General features: G+C 37.2%; 1 protein-coding gene and 1 long non-coding RNA gene across 2 annotated transcripts in view; both read left to right on the top strand.

Moving 5' to 3' along the window:
* Positions 1–26177, top strand: part of LOC111188388 (protein NLRC5-like) — a 118628-nt gene that overhangs the window by 68718 nt on the left and 23733 nt on the right. Inside the window, exons 6-10 of the mRNA XM_049466662.1 lie at positions 21130–21303; positions 21421–23170; positions 24737–24910; positions 25382–25549; positions 25856–26026. Coding sequence (XP_049322619.1) covers positions 21130–21303; positions 21421–23170; positions 24737–24910; positions 25382–25549; positions 25856–26026 — 2437 coding nt within the window. The remainder of the gene's footprint in view (positions 1–21129; positions 21304–21420; positions 23171–24736; positions 24911–25381; positions 25550–25855; positions 26027–26177) is intronic.
* LOC125782429 (uncharacterized) lies at positions 9617–9945 on the top strand. The gene is made up of 2 exons (XR_007425105.1): positions 9617–9699; positions 9897–9945. It is a non-coding gene; the product is annotated as an uncharacterized LOC125782429 (long non-coding RNA).

The raw sequence follows: 26177 nt of genomic DNA, 5'->3' as shown, positions 1-26177 counted from the left end.
GCCCCGGCTCTTTTTTCTCTTACCTTCTGTCCCATCTCCTTTTCTGTGAGCGAGGTGAGCAGCATCGCTGTCTCCTCGACTCCTCTTTAATTTCTCTGTTCTCTCTCTCTCGAGTCTGGTGGAGCAGAGCGGTGTGCTCTCCTCCGCCGCCCCTCCCTCCAGTCTTTGTCTTTGTGTGTGTGTGTGTAGCAGGCGCGAGGCACGCGGTTCGCTCACCTCTCTCTTTCCCTCGCTGTTCCTTCCTCTCCTCTCTGGTGGAGCAGCACTTAATCCACAATCACCTCCGTTCAGTTCAGTTTTCTTTGGAAGCTCTTTTGTTTTTACCTCGCTCCATAAGAGGTAGCCACGCTTCCCGGTGGCCTGGGTCACATATTGTCCCCCTCTCTCACTCACTCACGCTAGGCGTGACTTTTGTTTTCTGCCCGTTTTCATTGCTCCGCCCCTTTCGGTGGCTGCTCTTTAGGGTGAATAAAGCGGCCGCGTCCCAATCCCCTTGCTGGTTCAGCGGTAAGAGCATTGGGCACCGACCGCGACAGCGTGGGTTCGATCCCCACGTGGGGTGGGGTTAAATAATAAGAGTTATATGTAATATTATTATATATCCTATTAATATATATATATTAACGATTATATATTAATTCTTATTATTATTATTATTATTATTATTTCCCTTCTTTTCTTGAGTTTACCTGCTTTGAGATCTACTGCTCTGCGCTTGGATTCTACAACCTTCTGGGCTGGAGAGCTACCGCTCCCCACCCATTACAGTCATTTTGTTTGTGTTTCTGCAAATTTATTTAAAACTCTTATTTATTTATTCATGTACAGTTTTTTATTGTTTAAAGTGAACATTATATGTCTGTAATTAAATAAGGCTGTAATTCTGTTTGTTGATGATATGTGTAACCGGTTTACTTCTGCGTTGTGTTGTGTAGTTGTTAAAGAGCACGGACACCTCAGCTAACTGCAATATTTATCTACCTCCAGTAGATTTAGCTACTAAAATAGAATATGTCAACAGCTAATAGCTAATAATGATTAACTGAAACTTTCTGACAGGTAATGTACTCACTCTCATGGTAACCCAAACCTAATGAAATATTATGTACAGTTATATTTCACTACTGGCATCAAATATTGTCTACAGTAATGGAAGAACAATTAAAACATTGAAATGGTAAATGTGGGTCGTGTCTGACCGGTGTGTGTGAACTTGATGTAGAAATACAAAATCTTTTTTATAAAAGTAAGAAAATTAAATAATGACGATCATCAACAGGGTAATTGAGGAATTGAATACTGAATGACTGAATTAATTTATTGCAAATATATAGAAAATGAAATCGCAACATGCTGCACTTCAAAGGGTTAAATGTACTGGTTATAGGAATATCTGCACTTTATGAGAATTGTTACCTATATACCTTTCTTTCTAATTTTAGTGAAAAGGCAGAACCATCAGACTCACCTGGATCCAGCTGTGTGTCCTTCAAGAGTGCACAGTCAAAGACAGAACCTCTCAACTTCAAGGATGGATCAGTCCCTCGAGACAGGTAAACTTTTTCTTGCTCATCCTGAACTCCTCATCAGATGCATATTAACAGCAGTCTTTCCCTTGAGGATTTGTTAGACCTCAAGTGAGGCATTGGTAGCACTTTATTTTACGTTATGTTAGGTATGTGGTAATAAACAGTTAGTAAGTACTAGTAATTTTATGGTATGTACTAGGCCTGTCACAATAATTACTTTAACTAATATGATAAATGAACAGAACAGAGGAGTTGGACTCAATGAAGAGTAGTATGGAGTGGATGTAAGGACCAGAGAGTTGCTGTAGGGGATCTATTGTTTTTTGTGTGTTTGGGATTTTGATTTAATTTGTGTATCTAAGGAACTAACCATATTTGGGTTAGTTCAACTCCCTTTTACTGGCATTGTTGTGTATCTATCCCTGTCTCTGATTGGACAGCTGTAGTGATTGCTTTTTTGGGTGAACCGCCTAGTGTAGTTGGAAAAAAATATATACTCTCCTCTACAATTATTTTAAAACCAAAAATATTAGCTTTATTTAACAAGGAGTACAGTCACAGTCACATGTTCCTAAAACGAGAAATTATTAGCATAGGTAATAAAATAAAATAAACCACATTTCTTTTCATCTAAAAATAAGACAAATTTCAATTTGTCATTTTTATTGTGTTTCTGCAAATTTATTTAAAACTCTTAATTGTTTATTCATGTACACTTTGATTTTAGTGTTTAAAGTGAACATACAGTTGTGGTCAAAAGTTTACATACACTTGTAAAAAAACAATGTTATGGCTGTCTTGAGTTTTCAATAAGTTCTACAACTCTTATTTTTCTGTGATAGAGTGATCGGAACACATACATGTTTGTCACAAAAAACAGTCATAAAATTTGGTTCTTTCATAAATTTATTATGGGTCTGCTGAAAATGTCACCAAATCTGCTGGGTCAAAAATATACATACAGCAACATTAGTATTTGGTTACATGTCCCTTGGCCATTTTCACGGCAACTAGGCGCTTTTGGTAGCCATCCACAAGCTCCTGGCAAGCTTCAGGTCGAATGTTTGACCACTCTTCTTGACAGAATTGGTGCAGTTCAGCTAAATGTGATGGTTTTCTTGCATGAACCCGTTTCTTTAGCACTGTCCACATGTTCTCAATGGGGTTTAAGTCAGGACTTTGGGAAGGCCATTCTAAAACCTTAATTCTAGCCTGGTTTAGCCATTCCTTTACCACTTTTGATGTGTGTTTTGGGTCATTGTCTTGTTGGAACACACAACTGCGCCCAAGACCCAACCTTCGGGCTGATGGTTTTAAGTTTTCCTGCAGAATTTGGAGGTAATCCTCCTTCTTCATTATCCCATTTACTTTCTGCAAAGAACCAGTTCCACTGGCAGCAAAACATCCCCAGAGCATAATACTACCACCACCATGCTTGACAGTAGGCATGGTGTTCCTGGGATTAAAGGCCTCACCTTTTCTCCTCCAAACATATTGCTGGGTGTTGTGGCCAAACAGCTCAATTTTTGTTTCGTCTGACCAGAGAACTTTCCTCCAGAAGGTTTTATCTTTGTCCATGTGATCAGCAGCAAACTTCAGCCGAGTCTTAAGGTGCCTTTTCTGGAGCAAGGGCTTCTTTCTTGCACGGCAGCCTCTCAGTCCATGGCGATGTAAAACACGCTTGACTGTGGAGACTGACACCTGTGTTCCATCAGCTTCCAAATCCTTGCAGACCTGCTTCTTGGTGATTCTTGGTTGACTCTTGACCATCCTGACCAATCTCCTCTCGGCAGCATGTGATAGCTTGCGTTTTCTTCCTGATCGTGGCAGTGACACAACTGTTCCATGCACTTTATACTTGCGTATAATTGTCTGCACAATTGCTCTTGGGACCTGTAGCTGCTTTGAAATGGCTCCAAGTGACTTCCCTGACTTGTTCAAGTCAATAATTCGCTTTTTCAGATCCACACTGAGTTCCTTTGACTTTCCCATTGTAGCTTTTGTAGCTGAGTCTAATCACTGGGTCAAATGAGCCCTATTTAAATGGGCTCATGAGAAGTCAACAGCTGTAGTCAATCAGAATCACTTACAAGAAGTGAAGAGGCCATGACATGAAGCTAATTTGATTGACACAACTCGCTACATCACCAAAATTGACAAATTTTGTTGCTGTATGTATATTTTTGACCCAGCAGATTTGGTGACATTTTCAGCAGACCCATAATAAATTTATGAAAGAACCAAATTTTATGACTGTTTTTTGTGACAAACATGTATGTGTTCCGATCACTCTATCACAGAAAAATAAGAGTTGTAGAAATTATTGAAAACTCAAGACAGCCATAACATTATGTTTTTTTACAAGTGTATGTAAACTTTTGACCACAACTGTATGTCCCTTATTAAATAATGCTGTAATTCTGTTCGAGGAACTAAACGCTTTGCAGTGAAATTAGACAATATGACGAATTGTTAAAAAATCACAGCGGTCACGCCATCAGCACCTAGAAAACGGTAACCGTGTGCAGTTTTACGTTAGCCGGTTGCACAGCGCACCCGGAGGAGCGGAGGCTTGCGCTTCTCCTGCAGAGACTGAAAATAGAACAGAAACTAGTTTTACAGCTAAATAAACTTGATTTAACCAGGTCTAATCAACTCATATACACCAGAAAGACCACTGCTTATCGGTAGAACAGTGTAACATTCTGAAAATGTTTGGAGTGCTATAAAATAAACAGATTAAATGGTTATCATATCGCCACTAAATTCTTAAAGATCTTATTCTTGTGTATCCCAGATATATGTTTCAATTGATATTACTGTATCATTTTGGAGTATCTGGATACCACAATGTCCATTCGGTTTTGTATAAAAAATAAAAATAAAATAAAATATATAATTTTTATCAAATATGACCATGAAATCCTTGAAGAAGACATTACATTCTATGAATGTCATGCATATAAAGTGATATTACTGTATCAATTTGGAGGAATTGGATACCAAACTTAGGGAAAATATGTATTCCGTTGTGCATAAACCAGATTTATTTTAGCTACTTAAGCTACTTAAATTACCTGGCTAAAGCATCTAACCTGTTTAGGAAAAAAATAGTCAGCTTGGCTTAGTTTAGTTTTTCTGAGTTTGAAGGCTCCTCTATCTGTCAAACTCACTGACAACATTTCTATTTTATTCCATATTTGGTAATTGAGCTTTTTGGAAAAATGAAGAAGCTTTAGTCTGATTAGCAGCTAAGATAACTTCCATGGCTTCTGCTCCCTGTTGTGTTTAAACCTGGCAACCTTAGAATGAGAATATGTGTTAGGGAATGAGACCAACATTCACGTACTGCACAGCTCTAGTAATAAAATACTGACTGAGGCTCTGTTAACTAAAGAAGACATGTTTCGTTTATATCTGATGACACATCCTGATCATTTTATCATGTACTACTGAAAATGTAATCCTTATTAGTCCATTAAAGGTGATTAATTAAATCCAGTGTGTTTGATAAGGGCAACTACCAAACATTTCTGGAGGGACCTCAAGTTTACTTGTTGATTTTAACATTAAAATGACTTCACCAGTTGACAATATTACAATTGTACACAAATTCAATCAATCAATCAATCAATCAATCAATCAATTAACCTTTATATTAACTCGGGAATACATTGAGGGTGACATTTACGATGTTGCTGAGCATTTACAGTATAAAAGGGATTGAAAACCTTTAAAAAGAAATTAGAAATAATAAGGAACAAAACAGTAAAATATAATAAATAAAATAAATATTTAAAAAAGATGAGTACATATATATATATATATATATATATATATATATATATATATATATATAAAGAAAAAATATTATAAAGAAAAGACAAATATAAAAAAGACAAAAATAAATAATAAATAATAATATAATAAATAAAAAGATAATACTAAAAGTACAGTAAAATGATAAGAGTGATAAATGATAAAATTATATAATATTGAACTAAGAAAATAGGAATAAAAATAAATCTAAACATTAGAATAAAAAGTAACTAAATAGTAATAAATAAATACATTTTATTAAACAAATAAAAAAAAGAAAATCATTTTAAAAAACTCATTTAAAACAATCACAGACTTTCTGGTGGTGATTAGAAACTAAAAGTTTAAAATGGTTCAGTGATCCCAGTGAGCTGAGCTTCAGAAATTTCTATAGTGAATTCCAGTTCACTGGTGGTGCGCTGCAGCTAAAAGCTGATTTTCCCTGATTTTCCTGCTGGTAAGGTTACCTCCACTATTCTTTTCTTAGTGAACGTGAGTACACAGGATTTATTTCAATAATCCGAGCTTTTGTCTGCACTTAGTGGAGAGTTTGTTAATATGGGATTTAATCGAGCCAGATGCCAAGATATTTATATTCACTGACTCGTTAAGTGGAGGATCCTGACAGGGAAGTGATTGTTATGGAATTTAAAACACTACTTGAAAATCTGGAAAACAGCATGAATTTGGTTTTATTAGCATTTAAAACCAACTTGAGTTTATATTATGAATTTAAATGTAAAATAAAGAGAAATAAAAAGGTTTACATGCCGCTCTTCAGCATACAGGGAATAACAGTGGCCACACATAATTTTACATTGGAAAGTACATCAGTAGCTCTCTAAACCGTACCTGTAGAGATAAAGTGAACATATTAATAGCGTAAAGTTATTTATAGTTCTGTAGTCAAGAATATTGGACTAACTGCTCCAAAAATAAGTTCCAAATATATCTCTGTAAACCTCTATATAGTTTAAACAAGATGCATCAAACTTATTTTAGGTGCTGCTGTCAGTTCAGGGTCAAGTGGGCTAGACCCAAATATTTAGTTTAGTCGGCAGTGATGTAACAAATACCACATTTTTCTAATTTTTCTTTAATTTCACACCTCACTCTAACAGAACTCTCTGTGCAAACACCATTGCAATACTCAATGTGGCTGAATGTTTACAGACCATTCCCGTGACAGACAGCAGTATAACTGTACTCCACAGTTCACACAAGTCCCCAACTGTGTGGGTGTCCTTTAGGAATCCTAAGTATTCTGTGATCTGCTACACTACTAATTTATAGGTAGGACTGGGTACTGCTGACATCACACAAGACAAATCATGATAAAAAGAGTATTTTCTAAGATCTATGAGTAGTTAAGTTAATACTGCATAACTAATGTTATTTTCAGTTTTAACATAAATAAGAAAATGTTGGAGATGCTTCAGGTGTCTGAATTGGTTGTACTTAGGCCTGGGAAAGAACAGGCAGCCAGGAGTGAACTTTCATCAGTTTTAATCAAAATGCAGCAGTACGGTCATCAGTTAGTGAGAGAACATACATAGCCTGTGCCTGTGTGAGAGCTCCGGTGACTCCTCAGCAGGACTGTTTTAGTACAACACAATTCAATATTTTGGTACATAACAATTCAAAGTTCAAATTAAGAGTTTGTGTTCTGCACAGTAAAAAAACAAGTTTCCTTTGAAAATGGAAAGTGAAGTTGAAATTCTTTCCTTGCTCTTCATCAAAGAGAAAAATGCAATCTGATTTAAACTCTGATATTGAGGCTATCAACAATTTGTTATCATTTAAAAAAAATGCACTTTTAATTCATTTTAATTTTTAAGAAGTGTACCAGGTGAACAATACGCAAAATTTGAGTCTGGTGACCAGTGATTTATGAGGCCCTTTTTTAGCAATCTGAAGGTGAGCCATGCACCATGCAGCTTGATTTATGGCATGTCCTTGCTTAGGGCGTGTCTTAAAGTAAGAAAATCTGCTTTCCATGGCTCAAAACACTCAAAAGGACTGAACTTTCCCTTAATTGATTATGGGTGTTTTGGGGGTAAAACATACAGGCGTGCATTAGTGCACAGATCCAACTTCTACATCAACAATAAACAGAATACAGGATAAAATAACTGTGCTGTTCCTGTAAATTACCTGCTCACACATCTTCATAGTGTGAAAGAGCAGGTCAGTTTCCTCTGCTAAGAAGTTCAGAAGAGCTGTGCCATTAAAATAGCAATCTACCAAAGCCTGAGTGCTCCTGGTTCTTAACCCTTGTATGGTGTTCATATTTTTGTTACTCAGACAGTGTTCATGGGTCTGGTGGACCCGCTGCATTTTAATGTTTTAAATTCTGCAAAATTATGGAATAGGTCCAACTTCATTCCATTTTTCTCTAAAAACAGGCCTTCCCTCTAAATAAGTGCAATTCAGAATAATGTTTTGAATGGAATCTGGGATAAAAAGCCAAAAAAAAAGACTTGATGTCCTGCACCGGAGAAACTGCCATTCGCCAACCCTAATCACATTCTTATCATACTGGGCAGCTATGCATGGTACAGGAACAACAGGGGCGGAAACAAAACACACACAAACTACACACCCAGACAGGAGGAGAACAGAGTACACACCTTTATTAGCCTCGGGTCCAGTAGACCCGAACATCCTGTAAGCTGCCACCTCAAGCTGCACAATGCATGGTTGACTATAGGTCGCTAAAATAGGGCCCAGTGTCTTTTTAACATTGTTGGGGTTAAACTGTATGCTGAGGGGGCAGCATGTCTGTGGCTGGGGAATGGTCATGCACATCAGGTACTGCGACCAATGCATTCACTATTAGAATACTTGAGCCAGGTTCTATATTTAGCCACATACAACGCGGCCCACCAGGAATTACCCCGCATGCTCCCTTATGGCCAGGTCATCCCTGCAGTAGATGCAAAATAAGTGTCAGTAATTTGTTTTGTTAGTAACTTAGAATCATAACCAAAACCCGGAGTGTAGCTATGCCAAATCCGCTAAACAGAGATGACTTTTGAATGGATCTGGCAGTGGAAACCCAAGAAATTCATCTGGAAAGAAAGCTGGCTAACACCATTCAAACCTGCATGTAGCAGTGAGGCCTGTTGGCAGGTAATTTAAAATACTATGCTCAAAAGTAAGAATTAAGTAAAAATGAATTATTAAGAGAAATTACTCTTGGCACATGGCATGTGTGTATCATGTCAGGCCTCGCAAAGCAAGTGTCAAGAAAGGGTTCTGGACTACCAATCATGTCACACTGTTTCTGATGTAAAATGAGATTCAATGTATCTGATCTGTTTGTATCAGTGATTAATATTGCCAATCAGTTCATCATTTGTATGATTTTATAGATGAGGCATAAACTGTTACCATATGCTAATTAAAAATGTAATACTTACATGTTATATATAACTGACTCTACAGAAAGATTCAATAAAACTAAAACCCTCTCCTCTCTGTCTGTCAGGGACTCTAGAAAGACCACAGATTCATCTGTTCCCAGTCAAAAGCCCCTGCAGCAGAATCAGGGGTGCAATTGTGTTGCTCAGAAAAGGTATCCCCAAATTTACACTGATAAATGGCAAACTTGTATTCTGTTACTGCAAGAAGCCAGATTTTACACTGTTATTTATTATAATTCCTTCTAATTTAATAACTGATACAATTTCCATTTTATTTCATCTATGCTCCATAAATGATGTTAGTCTGTAATGCTTCTATACGTTTTGTTTTTAACTTCAGACAGGTTTCAGTCTTTTCAAGAGAAACACAAACTGAGGAAAGGTATGTAAGCTGCTGCCATGCACACAAACATGCATTTTCATTTTGGGAAAATTCAAGCCCACAGTATATTCTTAAGATTTTGAGTTGGGGTAAACTAAATTGTGTGCCAGTTTGGACAGTTGGTCTTAAAGATGATGGCACTTAACATTACTGTGTACCCAGTCACTAAATAATTTAAGTTTAACCACCAATTGTAACCACATTTGGTACAGGGCAGCCATCAGCTGCTTAAATGTGATACTTAATTAAAGTGTTCTGTTTTGTATTATTATTTATTTACATGTTTCATTTGCTTGATTGGTTTAGAATGTATTGTTCTTATAATAATTTATTTCTGTGTTTGTGGTTTGCTTGACATCCTGTTTCTAAACATTTTTGCTTATCTCATGCATATTTTAAATGACTGACTCTACAGATAAATACAGCAAACTAAAACCCTCTCCTCTCTGTGTGTCAGGGACGCTAAAAAGACCACAGGTTCATCTGTTTCCAGACAAATGCCCCCGCAGCAGAAACAGAGACGCAATTCTGTTACTCAGCAAAGGTATTCCCAAATTTTACTCTGATCAATGGCAAACTTGTCTTCTGTTACTGTTATTCCTGATTTTCCACTAGGTTTTCCACTGTTATTTATTATAATTTATTTAAATTTAATAACTGATGATGTTCCCATTTCATTTGAACTGTGCTTCATAAATGATAGTCTGTAATGCTTATGTGCGTTTTGTTTTTGGTCTTCAGACAGAATTCAGAATCTGTCTCTTCACGAGTAACACAAACTGAGGAAAGGTATGAATTTTTTTTGGAAAAATTCAAGCATCAAAGAAGCCATTTAACACACACAACATTTTCTTAAAATGTGCAAAGCTAGCTCCCTTTTCCATGTTAATCATTTGAATTTGTTTCAAAATTGTTAATGCAGAATGGAAAAAATAGACTTTCTTACATGTGCTATGACTTTATTTCATTGCAGACTGTATGAGCCAAATATATTTCTTCTTTAATTTGGTAATCTTAATTCGGTTTATTCATGTACATCCATTCCTGCATTTCAGGCTATGTTTTTGTTGCTAAATAAAAACACTGATAGGGGATGTAATCAATGTACGTTAAAAAAAACATTGAACTAAAAACCTCTCCTCTCTGTTTGTCAGGGACACTAAAAAGATCACAGGCTCATCTGTTTCCAGTCAAAAGCCCCCACAGCAGAACCAGACAGGCAATTCTGTTGATAAGCAAAGGTATTCCCAAGTTTACTCTCATAAATGTCAAACTTGTCTTTCAGTTTGCTTGGATTTGTCTCTGAAGAAATTAAAGCAAAGTTTTACATTTATTTATATTCTGCTGTGACAGATATGTGGCTTTGGGAAGAGAAGCCCCTACACCATTTCCAGATTTCACTGTGTTATTTCATTCTAATTTACTCTGAACAAATATAAACAACACTCAGACAGTATCTGATGTGACCACTATTTGCCTCACACTTTGGAACAGAGTTGATCATTTTGTTGATTGTGGCCTAAAATATATTGTTCCACTCCTCTTAAATGGCTATGTGAGTATGCTGGCCACACAAGAACAGGAATTGTTTACAGATCCTTGTAACATCGAATTGTACATTATCATGCTGCAACATGAGGTTCTGCCATGGATGAATGGCACAACAATGGGCTTCAGGATCTCTTTATAGTATTTCTGTGCATTTAAACTTCCATTAATTAATGCAGCTGTGCAGCTTTGTTCACAAAATGACCAAGCCAAGGCTGCAAAAAAAGGTTGGAGAAACCAACTAATGAGACCAGTGGAACATGTGGCTACCTTGCTAACATCAGCAGCTAATCCAGGCATTTTAGACATTCTCTCTGCCATCCACAGAATGAGCAGCAAGACAAATGACCGCTTTAACAGCTTAAAGTCTACTTTACAAGCTACACAGGCTACTCTCAGTGAGCATGGTAGTCGGATTGCTGAAATGGAATTGGCCAAATCTGACCACAAAAACTGTCTAGTCAAGCTGGAGCAGACGTATGATATCCATTGTTTCCATATTATTCCTCTCAGTTATCACTGGCACAAACAACTAGGCTATCACAATCCAGCAGCTAATTTTGTTAGTTGAAATGTACATGGCTTGGGACATTCAATTAAACTTGCTTAGGTATTCCCTCACCTGAAATCCCTTTCTGCAGACATTGCATTTTTACAAGAGACTCATGTTAGGCATCTGAATGTAACAGACTGCTTATCAGCGGGTCAGTTTCTGTTGCAGTTATAATAAAAACAGCAATTTGATCACATTTCCACTATATCAGATCCTAATGGAAGATATATAGTAGTAACTGGGCTCTACTCTGTGGGAATCATTTAAGGTAGTTGTACAAGGCCATATTATTTCATATGAGGCATCTGTGAAAAAGCGGCAGCTATGCCAGCTGCAAGAAATTGAAGCTGAGATATCAAAATTGGACATTTCATATAGAGAAACAGAGAGTACTCAAACTCTACAAAAAATACTTAATTCAAAATATGATTATTAAACAATTATTTCAAGATACACGTGTGATCAGGTCCTAAAAGTTGGGCAAAAATACTTAGAATTTGGAGATAAAACTCTGAGGCCGCTGAGAGGTTTGCATGCAAGCAGAGCCATTCTCCATATAAACTCACCCTCAGGAGCATCAGTTACAGACCCAAGACGAATAAATCACTGTTTTAGAGAATACTTTGAAACTATACTAATTAAAAGAGAAAGAAGATATTGGGGCTTGGCTCAAAAACATTGAATTACCTAAATTAGATTTAATATGTTGATAATACATTATGCTTCTCTGTAACCCCACATACATAAATTACAAGTTGGCTCTGCAAATTATGAGAGGCTAGTCTAACCCAAAAATGCCAGGGCCGATTTTATGTCCCATTCCAGCTCTGCCCCCAGTCACTATATGGAGTATAGTATATATTTTACTTTTGTTAAAACCTGGGAGAGATAAGCAGAGCTTTCTTCATACAGGCCAATCTCACTGCTGAATTCTGATCTGAAATTTACTGTAAAGTATTAGCGAACATACTTAGCAGCATATTACCTCTATTATCCATCTTGACCAGACTGGCTTTATTCCAAATACATTTTCCTTTTTTAATGTGAGACGAGTTATGGATATCATATACCATAAATTTTATAGCACTTCTATACAGGCTGTTCTCTGTTTAGATGCAGAAAAGGCATTCGGTCAAGATGAGTGAGGTTATATTATTGCTTGTAAGAACTCATAAGAAGTTTGGATTCAGACAGAATTTAATTTCATGGATACAGATGTTATATGCATACCCTGCTGCATTGATTCTTACTAATCAGGAGCAATCTTCCCAATTCCCCCTGTACAGAGGGACGCGTCAAAGTTGCCCCCTTTCCCCCTTTCTATTTGCTAAAGCTATTGAACCATTAGTGACTGGCATAAGAGAAAATGTGAGTATCAAGGCCTATAATCTGTCTGTATGCGGACAATATAATTTTTTTTTACTGAACCAGGGGTGGGTTTCTCGAAAACGATCAACCGAGTAACGAACGAACTAACGAATGACGTGAGTAAAAAACGAGCCAGTTCTGCGGGTGTTTCCCAAAGAGATTCGCAAAGCGAAAATTAACGAACGAGGTTAAAGAACGTCTTTGTTGACTCCTCCCCCGAAACAGCGCGCTCAATCGATCCACAAACATCGATTCAACATCACTATTACACCCTAAAAACGTAGAAATGTGTTGTAATCAACAACATTATACAAATTATAATATTTAAATTACAAAAGGATGTACTTTGGCATTAATAAAATACTCCTAAAGATGACTACATAAATACTCGAAAATATAATCTATTTTAAAACATTAAACTTTTTTTTACTTTTTTTAAAACTATTATTGTTTATATATATTATATTAATAGATATTATACTAACATCATTAATAGTAATATTGATAGTAATATTAATTTATTATTATAATTGTTAACAATATAAAAATAATATGATAATACATATACGTATGTTCCTGAGTATATATATATATATATATATATATATATATATATATATATATATATATATATATATATATATATATATATACATTTTAAAACCAACAGAAATATGTTTTGTACTTTATACACTCTGTGAAGCTCCAGCTCATCCTAAATCATCATTCTCAGTTGGGTTTAGGTCAGGGGATTGTGAAGGCCATGCACCTTTTTGTTTAAGAGATAATTCCATATGCATCAATTAATAGTTTTCATGGTTTTAATATAAATCAACAATGTAAAAAAAATTTAATAAAAACATTGAATTAGACGTGTCCAACTTTTGACTGGTAGATATATATTTGCGAGCTGACACACCCCAGAGTTTGCCCAGATGAACAGCCACAATGTTGGTTAGAAGCACCTGATTAAGGAATAATATTAAATATTACCTGCACATTCACCGATACCCTTTACAATACGTGTAGGTGGGATTAAAGACACCGCAGGCGTCCCCTGCACCGGACCTACAGTACCAGGGATTTTCCCAATAGCATGGAAAGATATTGTGTTGTGCTGTAATATAAGTGTGTGTATGGCACAGAATCCACAGACTTGGTGACTTTGCAGCTTTGCTTAGACCGTGAGCATCATCTGCAGTAATTGACTGATTGCATTTCTTGCAGCATTAATGTCAAGAACTCTACCATCGCTAATCTGGATTTTAATAATTTATTTGTGGGTTTGATTGGTCAATTCCAATATGCCCAGTTAGACTACAAGCCTCAGACAAAGTTGGCATTATAATATAATATAATATAATATTATATCATTCGCTATTGTCAACTGCTTTATCCGTTAAGGGCCGCGGGGGTGGCTGGAGTCTATACCAGCTGGCATCAGGCTGTATACACCCTGGACAGGCCGCCAATCCATCGCAGGGCAGACAGACACAGACAGACACACACATCCACTCACACCTAAGGGGCAATTTTTATCTGACATCCAATTAGCCTGTCTTTGGACTGTGGGAGGAAACCGGAACACCCGCAGACACGGGGAATAATATAATATAATATAATTAATAATTATATAATAATATAATTGATTATAATTAATAGTAATATAATATAACTGCTTCAACCATGGAAATGATAATTTTTCTCCCTCAAAATTGGCGGTCCCTGGTGTTTAAGGTGCTGAACTGCAAGTCGAGCAGTGGCGATTGCGCTAAGACTGCAAGGGAAGCTCAGCTTCCCCTAAAAAAGTAAAAAAATAAGTAATTAAATATAAACTGTTGTGTGTACATGTCACTGATTAAATATGCACTACAACGCGCTGAACTTAGTTCAGAATCAGCTTCTTATCACTGGTAACGCCACGGTTTTCCTCTCACTCATTCCCGCAGCTACACAGTGCTGCTTTAAACAGTGCGGACGCTGAGCATCCACAGACTTCAATAGCGGAGCAAAGCGCGCGGCGAAACGAGACGAGTCATTGGATAAATGCTGGACTTTGTCCCGCCCATCGGACGCTCAGCGTCTCTGGGGGTCTATGGGGCAGTGGGCTGGCCTCGGGAGACTGGCTTCTGTTACTCGTTCTGACTTCTATCACTCTTTTCTATTACAGTTTCTGTCCAGCGGGTGCTGCTGAGCCTGCCACAAAGCACTCACAGACTGACACACTTCACACTAGCCTCGAGCCAGTGCAAGCTGCACATAATGTCAGACAGTTTGAATGTTGTGGACCGGATTTTGGAGAAGCCATTTGATAGTATTCCTTACAAAGAAAAACTTAAGAGTTAAACAGCAGGGCAGATCAACTGCTCAGATTAATTTGGGGTAAAAGGTGGGGAAAAGTAACAGGTATTTTCAGCTGTTCTGGTATGATAATGTGAGCTGGCTGACTGGAAGTGCTGTAACAAATAAAATGTACTGATGGCCAATTTAATTAAAATAATTTAAATGAATAAAGGGATTATTTAAGGAAATTAAAACTGTCCAAAAAGGAAATAAATTTACCTGCATTTTTTCCTTTACCAACTTTAAAGATTTTGCGTAATGTTTCTTTTTACTGATCATTTTATGTTTATTCATGTCATAGCGTCTTTTTTTATGTAATTGTTCAATGGAAAGAATGGGTACTTTTTTGTTGTGTAGTGAAAACTTGAAAATAATTCCTTTTGTTTACAAAAAAAAAAAAACATCTCAGGGAGAGTAGAATTTACGTATAAATAAAACTACATATGTTAAGATGTAGGCCGAAATTGAGCTTCCCCTCCTTGAAAGACCAGCATCCGCCACTGAAGTCGAGATTCCCTAAAGAAGCTCTTTAAGAATAACGACTGGGTCAGGGCACTCATTAATCTGCGAGCGAGTTTACATAGTAATTTAGTTACGCATGGGTTTGGGAAACACTCTTTAATTAACGATCAATCTTAAGTACGAGTTAACGAAGTTCTTAGCGTTACGAAGCTTTTGGGAATCCCACCCCAGATCAGTATATTCCGTCCTTGCTGAACATCATTAACTCTTTCAGTGCTATATCTGGGTACCATAAATTGGCAAAAGAGTGAATTCTTGACTCTCTCTAATATAAATTCTAGGTTTGTAAATTATCTCCCATTTAAAATTTCAACAGCTAAAATAAAATATCTGGGTATTAAAGTAACAAAGAAACCCAATGCATTGTTCAAATATAATTTTGTTGAAATAATAAAACAACTTAAACTTAATATAGACAAGTGTAGGGTACGACCTCTTTCGCTTATTGGACGTGTGAATGCGGTTAAAATGTTATCTCTTCCTAGATTTTTAAACTTGTTTCAAAACAGCCCTGTCTTTATCCCCAAATCTGTTTTTTGCTAGATTCAATTATTATGACCTTCATTTGGGCGTTAAAATCTCACAGGATTTCAAAAGCACACCTACAAAAACCTAGGCCATTGGGTGGTTTAGGATAACCCTGCTTTTTGCATTATTGTTAGGCAGCTAATTCCAGGGCCTTGACATTCTGGCGGTATAGTTACAAGGACGGGATCTCCTCAAGTGTGCACTCATGGTTAGCTGTTGAAAGGGATCTGATAGAAGATTCCTGCCTCTCTGCCCTTCTTTTTGCCTCACCTAGGGCCCCCTCAGTTCCAAAGAAAAATAATGTAATTATATTCTATCAAAACTATCAAAAAAGCTGGCAGCAGATTAGGAAAGCTTGTAGTCTATCATATTTTTTCTTCCAAATCACCATTATGCGACAGATGTAAAGGTGCAGAAGGCACCCTGGCTCATCTATTTTTTAGGATGTGTCCTAAGCTGAACAATTACCGGGGTGATATATTTGACTGTTACTCAGAGGTGTATAATAGAAGAATTTCTCCTGACCCTAAAATAGCTCTGTTTAGTTTCTCAATGGCTTTTGATTGTTTTGATTGTTGTATACAAACTGCCGTCACATATGGGATGATAATTGCCAAAAAGATCATATTAAGACTTTGGAAGTTGGATGTGCCTCCAATATTTAAAATGTGGCTTACAGAAGCTGCATATATGCTGAATATTGAAAGGCTCAGATATATATTGTCTCGTAATTTTAAGATTTTTTAAAAATATGGTAGTTCATTTTATTTTCCTTTTTTGCAAAATCATTGTTGATGTTACTATTGTGGGGAACTTTGTAACGCGAAAATCTTATAAATAAATGTATAAAAAAATGATCATAACACCACCGCCACTGTTGGCCACACAATTCCCTATGTTGACATCAGTAAAGCACTTACCCACACGACGCCATACATGCAGTCTGCCATCTGCCCTGTACAGTGAACATGATTCATCCATAAACAGAACACCTCTCCACTGTGCCAGACGCCATCAAAAGTAAGAATTTACGACGACAAACTGCAGTCGGATGTAGCCCCCGATGAGGACAACAAGCAAGCAGATGAGCTTCTCTGAGATGGTTCGGCCAAACTCTCTAAACCCTTTGTAGACCCTTTGAATGAACATTCAGATCATAGGCAACAGCTCTGGTTGACATTATCGCAGTCAGCATGCCAACTGCACACACTTAGCTGTGCATAATGTGATCTGTGGCATTGTGCTGTAATCCTGTGCAATAATCATGCTGTATAATCAGCATCTTGATATGCCACACTTGTGAGGTGGATGAACTATCTGGGTTTTTTTTTATTTTTTCAGAAAAAACAACCATTGACGAAGGGTATGTAAGTTGCTGCCATAAACACGAACAGGCATTTTCATTTTGGGTAAAATCAAGGATCACAGAAGCCATGCAACATATACAGTAATGTCTTCAACATGCAGTGCTAACTCCCTTTTCCATTTAAAAAATAGGGTTTGTTTGTAAGTTGTATAAATTTAAAGGTGCATTATGTAAGACCTGAGAGCGAGTGTGTGAAATGGCTACAGCATTCCAATTTCAAAACACCACAGAGAGTAGTCTGCTCCGCCCACCCCTCCCCAGCCACGAAACTTATTTGGGTTGCCAAATTCAGCAGGTTGAATCTACACAACGTTAAGACTAGTGGGAGAGGTGGAGATCTTAAGAGTATGAGCGAGAGGAGAATTCAGCAATTCTATACTGTTCTAAAACCCGTATCTAGCATTATATTGACTGTATGTTACACGAGGGAGAGCTAAAGCTCTGCGGTGTGTCGGACCGCGGCTCCACGAAAGTACCTGACTGGATTAGCTAGCCAGTTAGCTCACCTGTTCAGGAGAAAAGTAGCAGTTCTGGGTCGGTCTTGGAGCCTTTTTGAGCTCTAAGTCTCAAACTCACTGCCAATATTCACTCTTGTTATATTCATTCTTTCGTCACTGAGCTTTTTTGAGACATGCTGAGGCTTTTTAAGCTGTGTAGCAGCTGAGGTTTAACTGAACCAGCTATATCTGATAATACATCCTGATTATTTAATCATTTACTACTGAAAATTAGTTGCATAGTGGTCCTTTAATACAGTATGGAAAATAAAAAAAACATGCGTTCTTACACTTATTATGACTATTATATATATATCAAACTGTATTAGCCAAATATATGTTTTGTTTTGTTTGGTATTATTCATTTAATTTATTCATGTAGATCAATTTCTGAATTTTAAGACTGTAATACATTTCAAAACATAGCTTTAGCACTTTGTAATGTTGCTATTCTATCTCACACCACATAAAGATTCTGCTGGACCTCTTGGCCGCATTTGACACAGTCAACCATGACTTCCTCCTAACTATACTCTCAAACATGGGGATCGCAGACAATGTGCTGTCATGGTTCAGATCTTACCTCACTGGGCGCTCGTTCAAGGTGTCGTGGCAAGGACAGCTGTCCTCAGCCCGCTCCTTATCCACTGGGGTTCCCCAAGGTTCGGTACTGGGACCCCTTCTCTTCTCCATATACACCACCTCTCTTGGTCAGGTTATCCGCTCACACGGATTTTCCTACCATTGCTTTGCTGATGACACCCAGCTATACCTGTCGTTCTCACCTGAAGATCACTCAATCTCTGCACGGATTTCGGAGTGTGTCTCTCTGACATATCCTCATGGATGAGGGAGCATCACCTTCAATTAAATCTCTCAAAGACTGAACTTCTGGTTATACCAGCAAAACCATCTTTTCAACACAAATTCTCTATAAGTATCGACTCTCTCTCTCTCTCACCGACAAAGGTTGCTAGGAACCTGGGTGTTATGGTTGATGACCAACTCTCCTTCACGCACCATGTGGCCTCAGTTGCTTGGTCCTGCCGCTTTGCGCTCTATAACATCCGAAAAATTAGACCGTTCCTGACGCAACAGGCCACCCAACTCCTGGTGCAAGCGGTCGTCATCTCACGCCTCGACTACTGCAATGCCCTGCTAACTGGCCTCCCGGCCTGTGTAGTAAAACCACTCCAGATGATCCAGAACGCAGCAGCACGTCTGGTCTTCAACCAGCCAAAACGGGCACATGTCACCCCGCTGCTCATTGAGCTCCATTGGCTACCAGTTGATGCTCACATCAAATTCAAAACTCTTACAATCGCCTACAAGGTGATGTCAGAACAGGCTCCTTCCTACCTGCACTCGCTCCTGAAGGCTTACGCTACCTCCCGGCCGCTGCGCTCCTCCAGTGAACGTCGCCTCGCTTTGCCAAACAAAGCAATCCAGACTGTTCTCATACAGAGTTCCCCAATGGTGGAACAAACTACCCTCCACTACCAGATCAGGAGAATCTCTCGCTATCTTTAAGAAACTCCTGAAGACAGAGCTCTTCAAAGAGCACTTACTCTCTTAACACCTCTAACACACTAACTACTTCTAACCTCATTTCCTTCTTCCTCTCCTTCACTCCTCTATCCTATTATTCCCCTTTGTCCTCCTTTTATCCCTATCCAAAGATGTTTTACCTTTAAACTTATTTTACATTGTACTTGACTATTGTAAGTCGCTTTGGACAAAAGCGTCTGCCAAATGTAATGTAATGTAATGTAATGTAAAAAGATGCTTCAAAGGATATTAAGCAATGAATGGTTTTGAGTGTTGTTTTCTATTTTTTTTCTGCAAGCATGTCTTAAAGTGGGAAATACTATTTTTTGGGCAATTTTGTGATCCTGCTCATCTTTGTTCCTCATAAACTCCTTTTGATGAAACCACTTTTGGACCAAATCATGATTACAATCACCTGTTGATATCACTTGTATCTTAGGTTATACTGTCTACAATTAAATAGAAAAAGTGAATTCTAGAAACAATGCACTCGTTTTGCATACTGTAACAACTTTTTTTATTAGGTGTTATACATGTGTTGAGATTTTGGTAAATTTGGTAAAACAACCAGCAGACCAGTCACTGACAAGTTATTTTTGATTTACAGTGATCAAATGTCCCCATCGGCTGCGACAGGTGACAAGCCACAACAGAAGCATAAAGATTTCTTCTACGTCTTTAATGTAAGACAATATTTGATATATTTTTTATAACAGTATTTGTGAATGTATTTTAATCCTATTTATAAAAGCACATTGTATGTAAATGGGCAAAGGGCAGACTTCTGAGGTCTCCATAGACACTTTTCCACTACAGGGCCAAACAATTCTGAGCAAGGAGGGGAACCGTTCTGGTGTTTTTTCCACCAAAATTGGCACATAAAATCTACAAACAAGTTAATTGTACCTAATTGCCACAGAAACGATCAGTGGAAGAGCTTGAAAACCATGGGAGCTGCCTATTAGCTACAACCAGCAGAGCTAAAGCAGCATTAGTGCCACTGGATCGCCCAAGCACCTGCATTGCTAATGGGACATTAGCTGCATTGGATGATCTGGTCACCAGCAGTGCTAATGCCACATTAGCAATGCTGGACGATCCGGACGTTGGTATTGCTAACACACTTTTAGTGTCATTGGATGATGCGGATGCCGGCAGTGCTGTCATGCCATTAGCGATGAAGGTTGACTCAGACACTGTAACCATTTAGTCCTAAAGTAAAAAATAGTTATTTTGGTCCAGCAGCTCCTTTGTCCATTGTCTTTAGCAATGACATGGTTGTCCAGTAAAACAGTGCTGGATCCTCTTTCAGATGCTTTGCAGTTGACGTAAGTTAATGAAGTCATGTAATGTGGCCAGCAAAACACCCACAAAAACCTACCCAACACCTATTTAAATAATGACTGTATTAGGCTCAGTGGGGATGGTTGAGCCAGCACACTGGTACCATTAATTTGAATATTTTATCCCCTCTCCACATGTAGGCTATAAAATAAAACTAAGATCTATGAATGTATTTGGGACATTTAAAGTTTTAAATAGTATAATCTAATGATGATTAAAACAATGAATAGAGTAGAATTCATCATAAAGTAATGTAAAAATAATCTTAATTAATAAATATTATTTTATTTTTTATTTATCTAATTCATTTTCTTAAAACTTTGCCTTTATTTTTTAAGGATCTTGAGGACAAAATGTTTGTGTTTATAAAGCACGAGCTGGAAATGTATAAGAAACTTCTCCGAAAGGAAAACACAACTTACTACAGAAAAGTCGAGCAAATAAGGTGGAATTTGAAACAGACAGTCCTCGTCCTGACACTGTCTTTTCTGAACCTGATGAATCGTGAGGACGTCGCCTCTGCTCTGCAAAGTAGGTGATCCACAAATGACAACATTTGATTACATATTATAGTAAATGTGCAATTGCAAGTTGATTGTTGACATATCTTTTACTTTCTATTTTTCTACTGTCTTTTATAATTATCAGATGAGCTGATTGGAGTTATACAGTGTCCACTTAAAGAAGGAATGAAAAAGAAGTATCATCATGTTTGTGAAGGAATTGCAAAGCAGGGAGAATCCACCAGTCTGAATAAGATCTACACAGATCTGTACATCACTGAAGGTGGAGCTGGACATGTCAACAAGGAACATGAAGTGAGACGTATTGAGAAAAATCAGATGCAGCAGGAGGTACAGATTGAATGCAAGAACATGTTTGAACTTTTACCTGGACAAGACAGGCCAATCAGAACTGTGCTGACACAGGGAGTTGCAGGAATTGGAAAATCAATCTGTGTGCAGAAATTCATTTTGGACTGGGCTGAAGGTGAAGAACATCAGGACATCCAGTTCATAATTCCACTTCCTTTCCGGGAACTGAATTTAAAGAAAGGACATCACAGTTTGATGGACATCATCAGTTTTTTCCTCCCAGAGACAAAAGGCCTGATATTAACAGACAAGTACAAAGTCATGTTCATCTTTGATGGACTGGATGAATGTAAACTTCCTTTGTCGTTTCACAAAAATGATAGTCTGAAAAATGTCTGTGAAGCAGCTTCACTGGATGTTGTAATTACAAACCTCATCAAGGGAAATCTGTTTCCCTCAGCTCTGATCTGGATAACCACTAGACCAGCAGCAGCCAGTATGATCCCTGCAGAGTGTGTTGACCGGGTGTCAGAGGTCCGCGGCTTCAATGATCAGCAGAAGGAAGAGTACTTCGGAAAGAGAATCAGTGATCAGAACCTGGCTAACAAAATAATTGGCCATATCAGAGAATCCAGGAGCCTCCACATTATGTGTCACATCCCAGTCTTCTGTTGGATCTCTGCCACTGTGCTTCAGAACATTCTGGAAGAAACAAAAAAAGAGGAAACACCAAAGACACTGACAGAAATGTACACATGCTTTCTGATCTTTCAGACTGTGCAGGGGAACAAGAAGTACTCTGGAAAGAATGCCTTGGACACCTCATGGGATGAAGGGGCAATTTTGGCACTGAGTAAATTGGCTTTTCAGCAGTTGGAAGAAAACAGCCTAATCTTTTATGCAGATGATCTAAAATCGTGCGGAATTGAACTCAGTAAGATATCAATGTACTCAGGACTGTGCACTCAGGAGACTGTCAGATTTCTTGGTACAGTTTTCAGCTTTGTTCATCTGAGCATTCAGGAGTTCCTCGCTGCACTGTTTGCATACATTTGTGTCAGAAATTACAACAGGAACGTTTTTGAACCACAGTCCACATCACAGGAGAGCAAAACAACAGAGGCATTTGACTTGCTCAAGACTGCAGTAGACAAGGCATTAAAGAGTGACCATGGCAACCTGGACCTCTTCCTTCGCTTCCTTCTGGGTCTCTCACTGGAGTCTAATGAGAAGCTCCTCCGAGGTCTGTTGACTCAGACAGGAAGTAGTTCTGACTGCAGGAAGGAAATAGTCGAGTACATCAAGTTAAAGTTTAAGGAAAATCCCTCTCCAGAGAGATCCATCAATCTGTTCTACTGTCTGAACGAGTTAAACGATGATTCTCTGGTGAAAGAGATTCAGAGTTACATGAGTTCAGGAAGTCTCTCTGAAGCTGAACTCTCACCTGCTCAGTGGTCAGCTCTGGTCTTTGTGCTGCTGACATCTAAAGAGAAGCTGGATGAGTTTGATCTGAAGAAGTTCATCAGATCAGATGAGTGTCTAAACAGATTGCTGCCCGTGGTTCAGGAAGCCACAAGTGCTCTGTAAGTACTGTAACATCTGATTACACAAATCAGTAATATGTTTATCTCATTTAATCTTGTATTTTAGTGAGGCCAGTTCAAATGCCAGTCAGTTCATGATAACCAATTCCATTTGTTAGGGAAAAAAAATAAAATAAAAAAATGGCTGCACAATGCTATTTTTCATTCATAAAACCAGACACAATTTTTCTGGACAATAGTGGTGGTTATAAAAGCAGACATCACAGCAGTTTCAACACAGTGACTTCTCTGTTAATATAGACATTCCATAGATTTAGATTTCACCATTTTGAAATTTTACATTTGAACGCTTGTTTACACTTTTAACCTAATTTCAGGACACCATAGTGTTAAGGTAATTGTAATGATATATTGTATATTTCAGTTATCTTGAAGGGGGATTGAGGATTTTTCTGATAGTGTTTTTTTTTGTATCCACCTGTTCTTTTACAATTAAAGAGCTTATTCTAGAACATTCTTCCTTGTTAATGATGTTGCACACAGTGCTTGTAATCCCAGTGTTTGATTGATATCTATAATGTTTTTATTCTTGTCTAATGTTGAACACTGGCAACTATAGACTCAAGGATATTTTAAAGCTAAGAAGAAAACCGAGGCACCTGTACTAATTTAATAATTAATTTGGTGACATCAGAAATTCTTGTACTAACTAGGAACAACTAAGGCTGCACATAAACTGTGTATTAATCTGTATATTATGGTCCCTAAAATGGGGGATAAAGAGTTGTAATTTCAACATGGTGTTACCAAAATGTAAGCAATCACACACACACACGTGAATTAAAGTCTAGGATGTGCACTTCAATAATGTTGGATTGACTTGATTTGAAATTTTAAACTGTGGTGCAGAGAAGCATGTCAAGGAGAAATGTCATCAACAATAAGGAGGTTACTACAAGTAAGTAATAGACTACTTTTAAGACAAAACAGCCCTATTATCACGATATGGATTTTTAATATAATGCTATTTCTGTCACGATATATTGTATACAATATAATATTGCCCACGCCTACTGTGTATTGATTCACTTTGTGTTGTGTTTAAAAACCTCCCACTAGATATGTGTGCTGTATTCTTAAATCCCATTGATTAGAAAAAAAAATAATGTTTTTATAAACCTTCTTAGAAATATGATTTATTGAAACAAGTGCAATATATTACTTTGACTATGTTAACACATTACAATACATTGTTACAATATATTGTGTCACAAAGCTTATATTGTGATCTGTATCATATTGCCAAGTTCTTGATAATACACAGCTTTAATAATTATAAACAAATGCTTTACTCAGGAAACAAAAACTGCATCTCATTTGGTTATGTTTGGGGCATATTATGAGCACATGTGAAAAGCATAAATTGATAGTCTCTTCTGAAACTTGACAGTTTTTATTTATATTTAAAACATTTGTTTAGTTACAGTATTATCGGCATAACGATAGGATTGGATTGCAACATTATAAACATTTTAAAGGCTACAGTGTGATCAATGTGTTTTATTAGTAAACTCTATGACTGATGTGTAAAAATTGTTCTTTTAGGCTCAGTGACTGTAACCTGACAGAGAAAAGCTGTTCAGTTCTGCTCAAAGTTCTCAACTCAGAGTCCTCTACACTGACTCTACTGGATCTGAGCTACAATCCTATAAAAGACTTTGGAGTAGAGCTTCTCTCTGAAGGACTGAAGAGTTCAAACTGTAAACTGGAGACACTGAAGTGAGTTTATCTCCCAATGCTATGGTTTAATGGTTAAGGTTGTACAGTTATATATTTAATTAACATGTGTTAATCCTGTATTGTGTTCCCTTGAAAATACACGTTTAAGCTTTAATAAGAATAAGAAAAGTTCTAAGAATAGAAACATAATTGTAAGGCATAATTCCTTGTGAGATTTATAATTATACGTTGTTGTTTTTTTCAACATTTGTAAAAATTTGTTTGTTTCCAGAAATGTGGTGACCATTGAACTGACCAGTTAGAATACATTTATAATATGTATTCCTGAGAAATCAAGCTGAAAGAGCTTTTATTATATTTATGTATTTTGGTAAATGTTTTTACATTTTGTGAAATAAACCTGTTCAAACTGATGTCAATGTTACGCTTAATTATGCATGAATGTTAACTGTAGACATTGAAAAATTTGTAGATAATTTAAAGCATAATATTATTTTGTTCTCTCTTTAGTCTTTCATCCTGCAGTATAACAGAGAATGGATATATTTCTCTGGCCTCAGCTCTCAATCCCTCATCTCCACTGAAAGAGCTGGATCTCAGAGGGAATGATCCTGGAGATACAGGAGTGAAAATCATGACAGACTTCTTACAGGGTACAACTTATAAACTTAAACTGAGGTAGATTAATCCATTCCATTGCATTTAGTTTTATTATTATTATTTGTGTTTTTGCTTTGTTTAATAATTATGTTTCAAATGTTAAAAATTCGGCCTTTTAGGAATCAGGAGCCAGATTTAGGAATCAGAAGACAGCTTGAAAGTTGACTTTAGTTTATTCTCGTGCTGACAGAAAATCTACACGGGCACAGCTTAGTTGGTCGTTGGTGCCTCCCTGTGTGTCAATTTGTTGTTGACAGGATCTCTCAAAAAACATGTATAAATTATTGTCAGAATAATAAAGCTGTTTCTTTTTTGCTTATTTAGACTATTAAGTGATGCTGCAGAAGGAGCCTATGCTACCCTTACTGAAAAACTAGGAACAAATCCTTTACTGCTGAGAGAAATGGATCTGAAAGGGAAAATACAAGGAGATTCAGGACTGAAGCAGCTTTCTGATCTACTGAAGGATTCACACTGCAGAACTAAGATACTTAGGTATGCTTTGATGAAAGGAAATTTGATGAGATGAATTTATCTGAAATTATATATTGTTTACAAACACGTTTTTTTCTGAAGTGCTGTTTTCTTTTGTTAGCTATCTTTTAATTTCATACACTTGATATCGCACTAAGATACATCAAGAAAC

This window comes from Astyanax mexicanus, chromosome 17 (genome assembly GCF_023375975.1).
Source record: "Astyanax mexicanus isolate ESR-SI-001 chromosome 17, AstMex3_surface, whole genome shotgun sequence".
NCBI lineage: Eukaryota > Metazoa > Chordata > Actinopteri > Characiformes > Acestrorhamphidae > Astyanax > Astyanax mexicanus.
The sequence above is the reverse complement of the archived record's forward strand: the minus strand, read 5'-3'. Positions and strand labels throughout refer to the sequence as shown.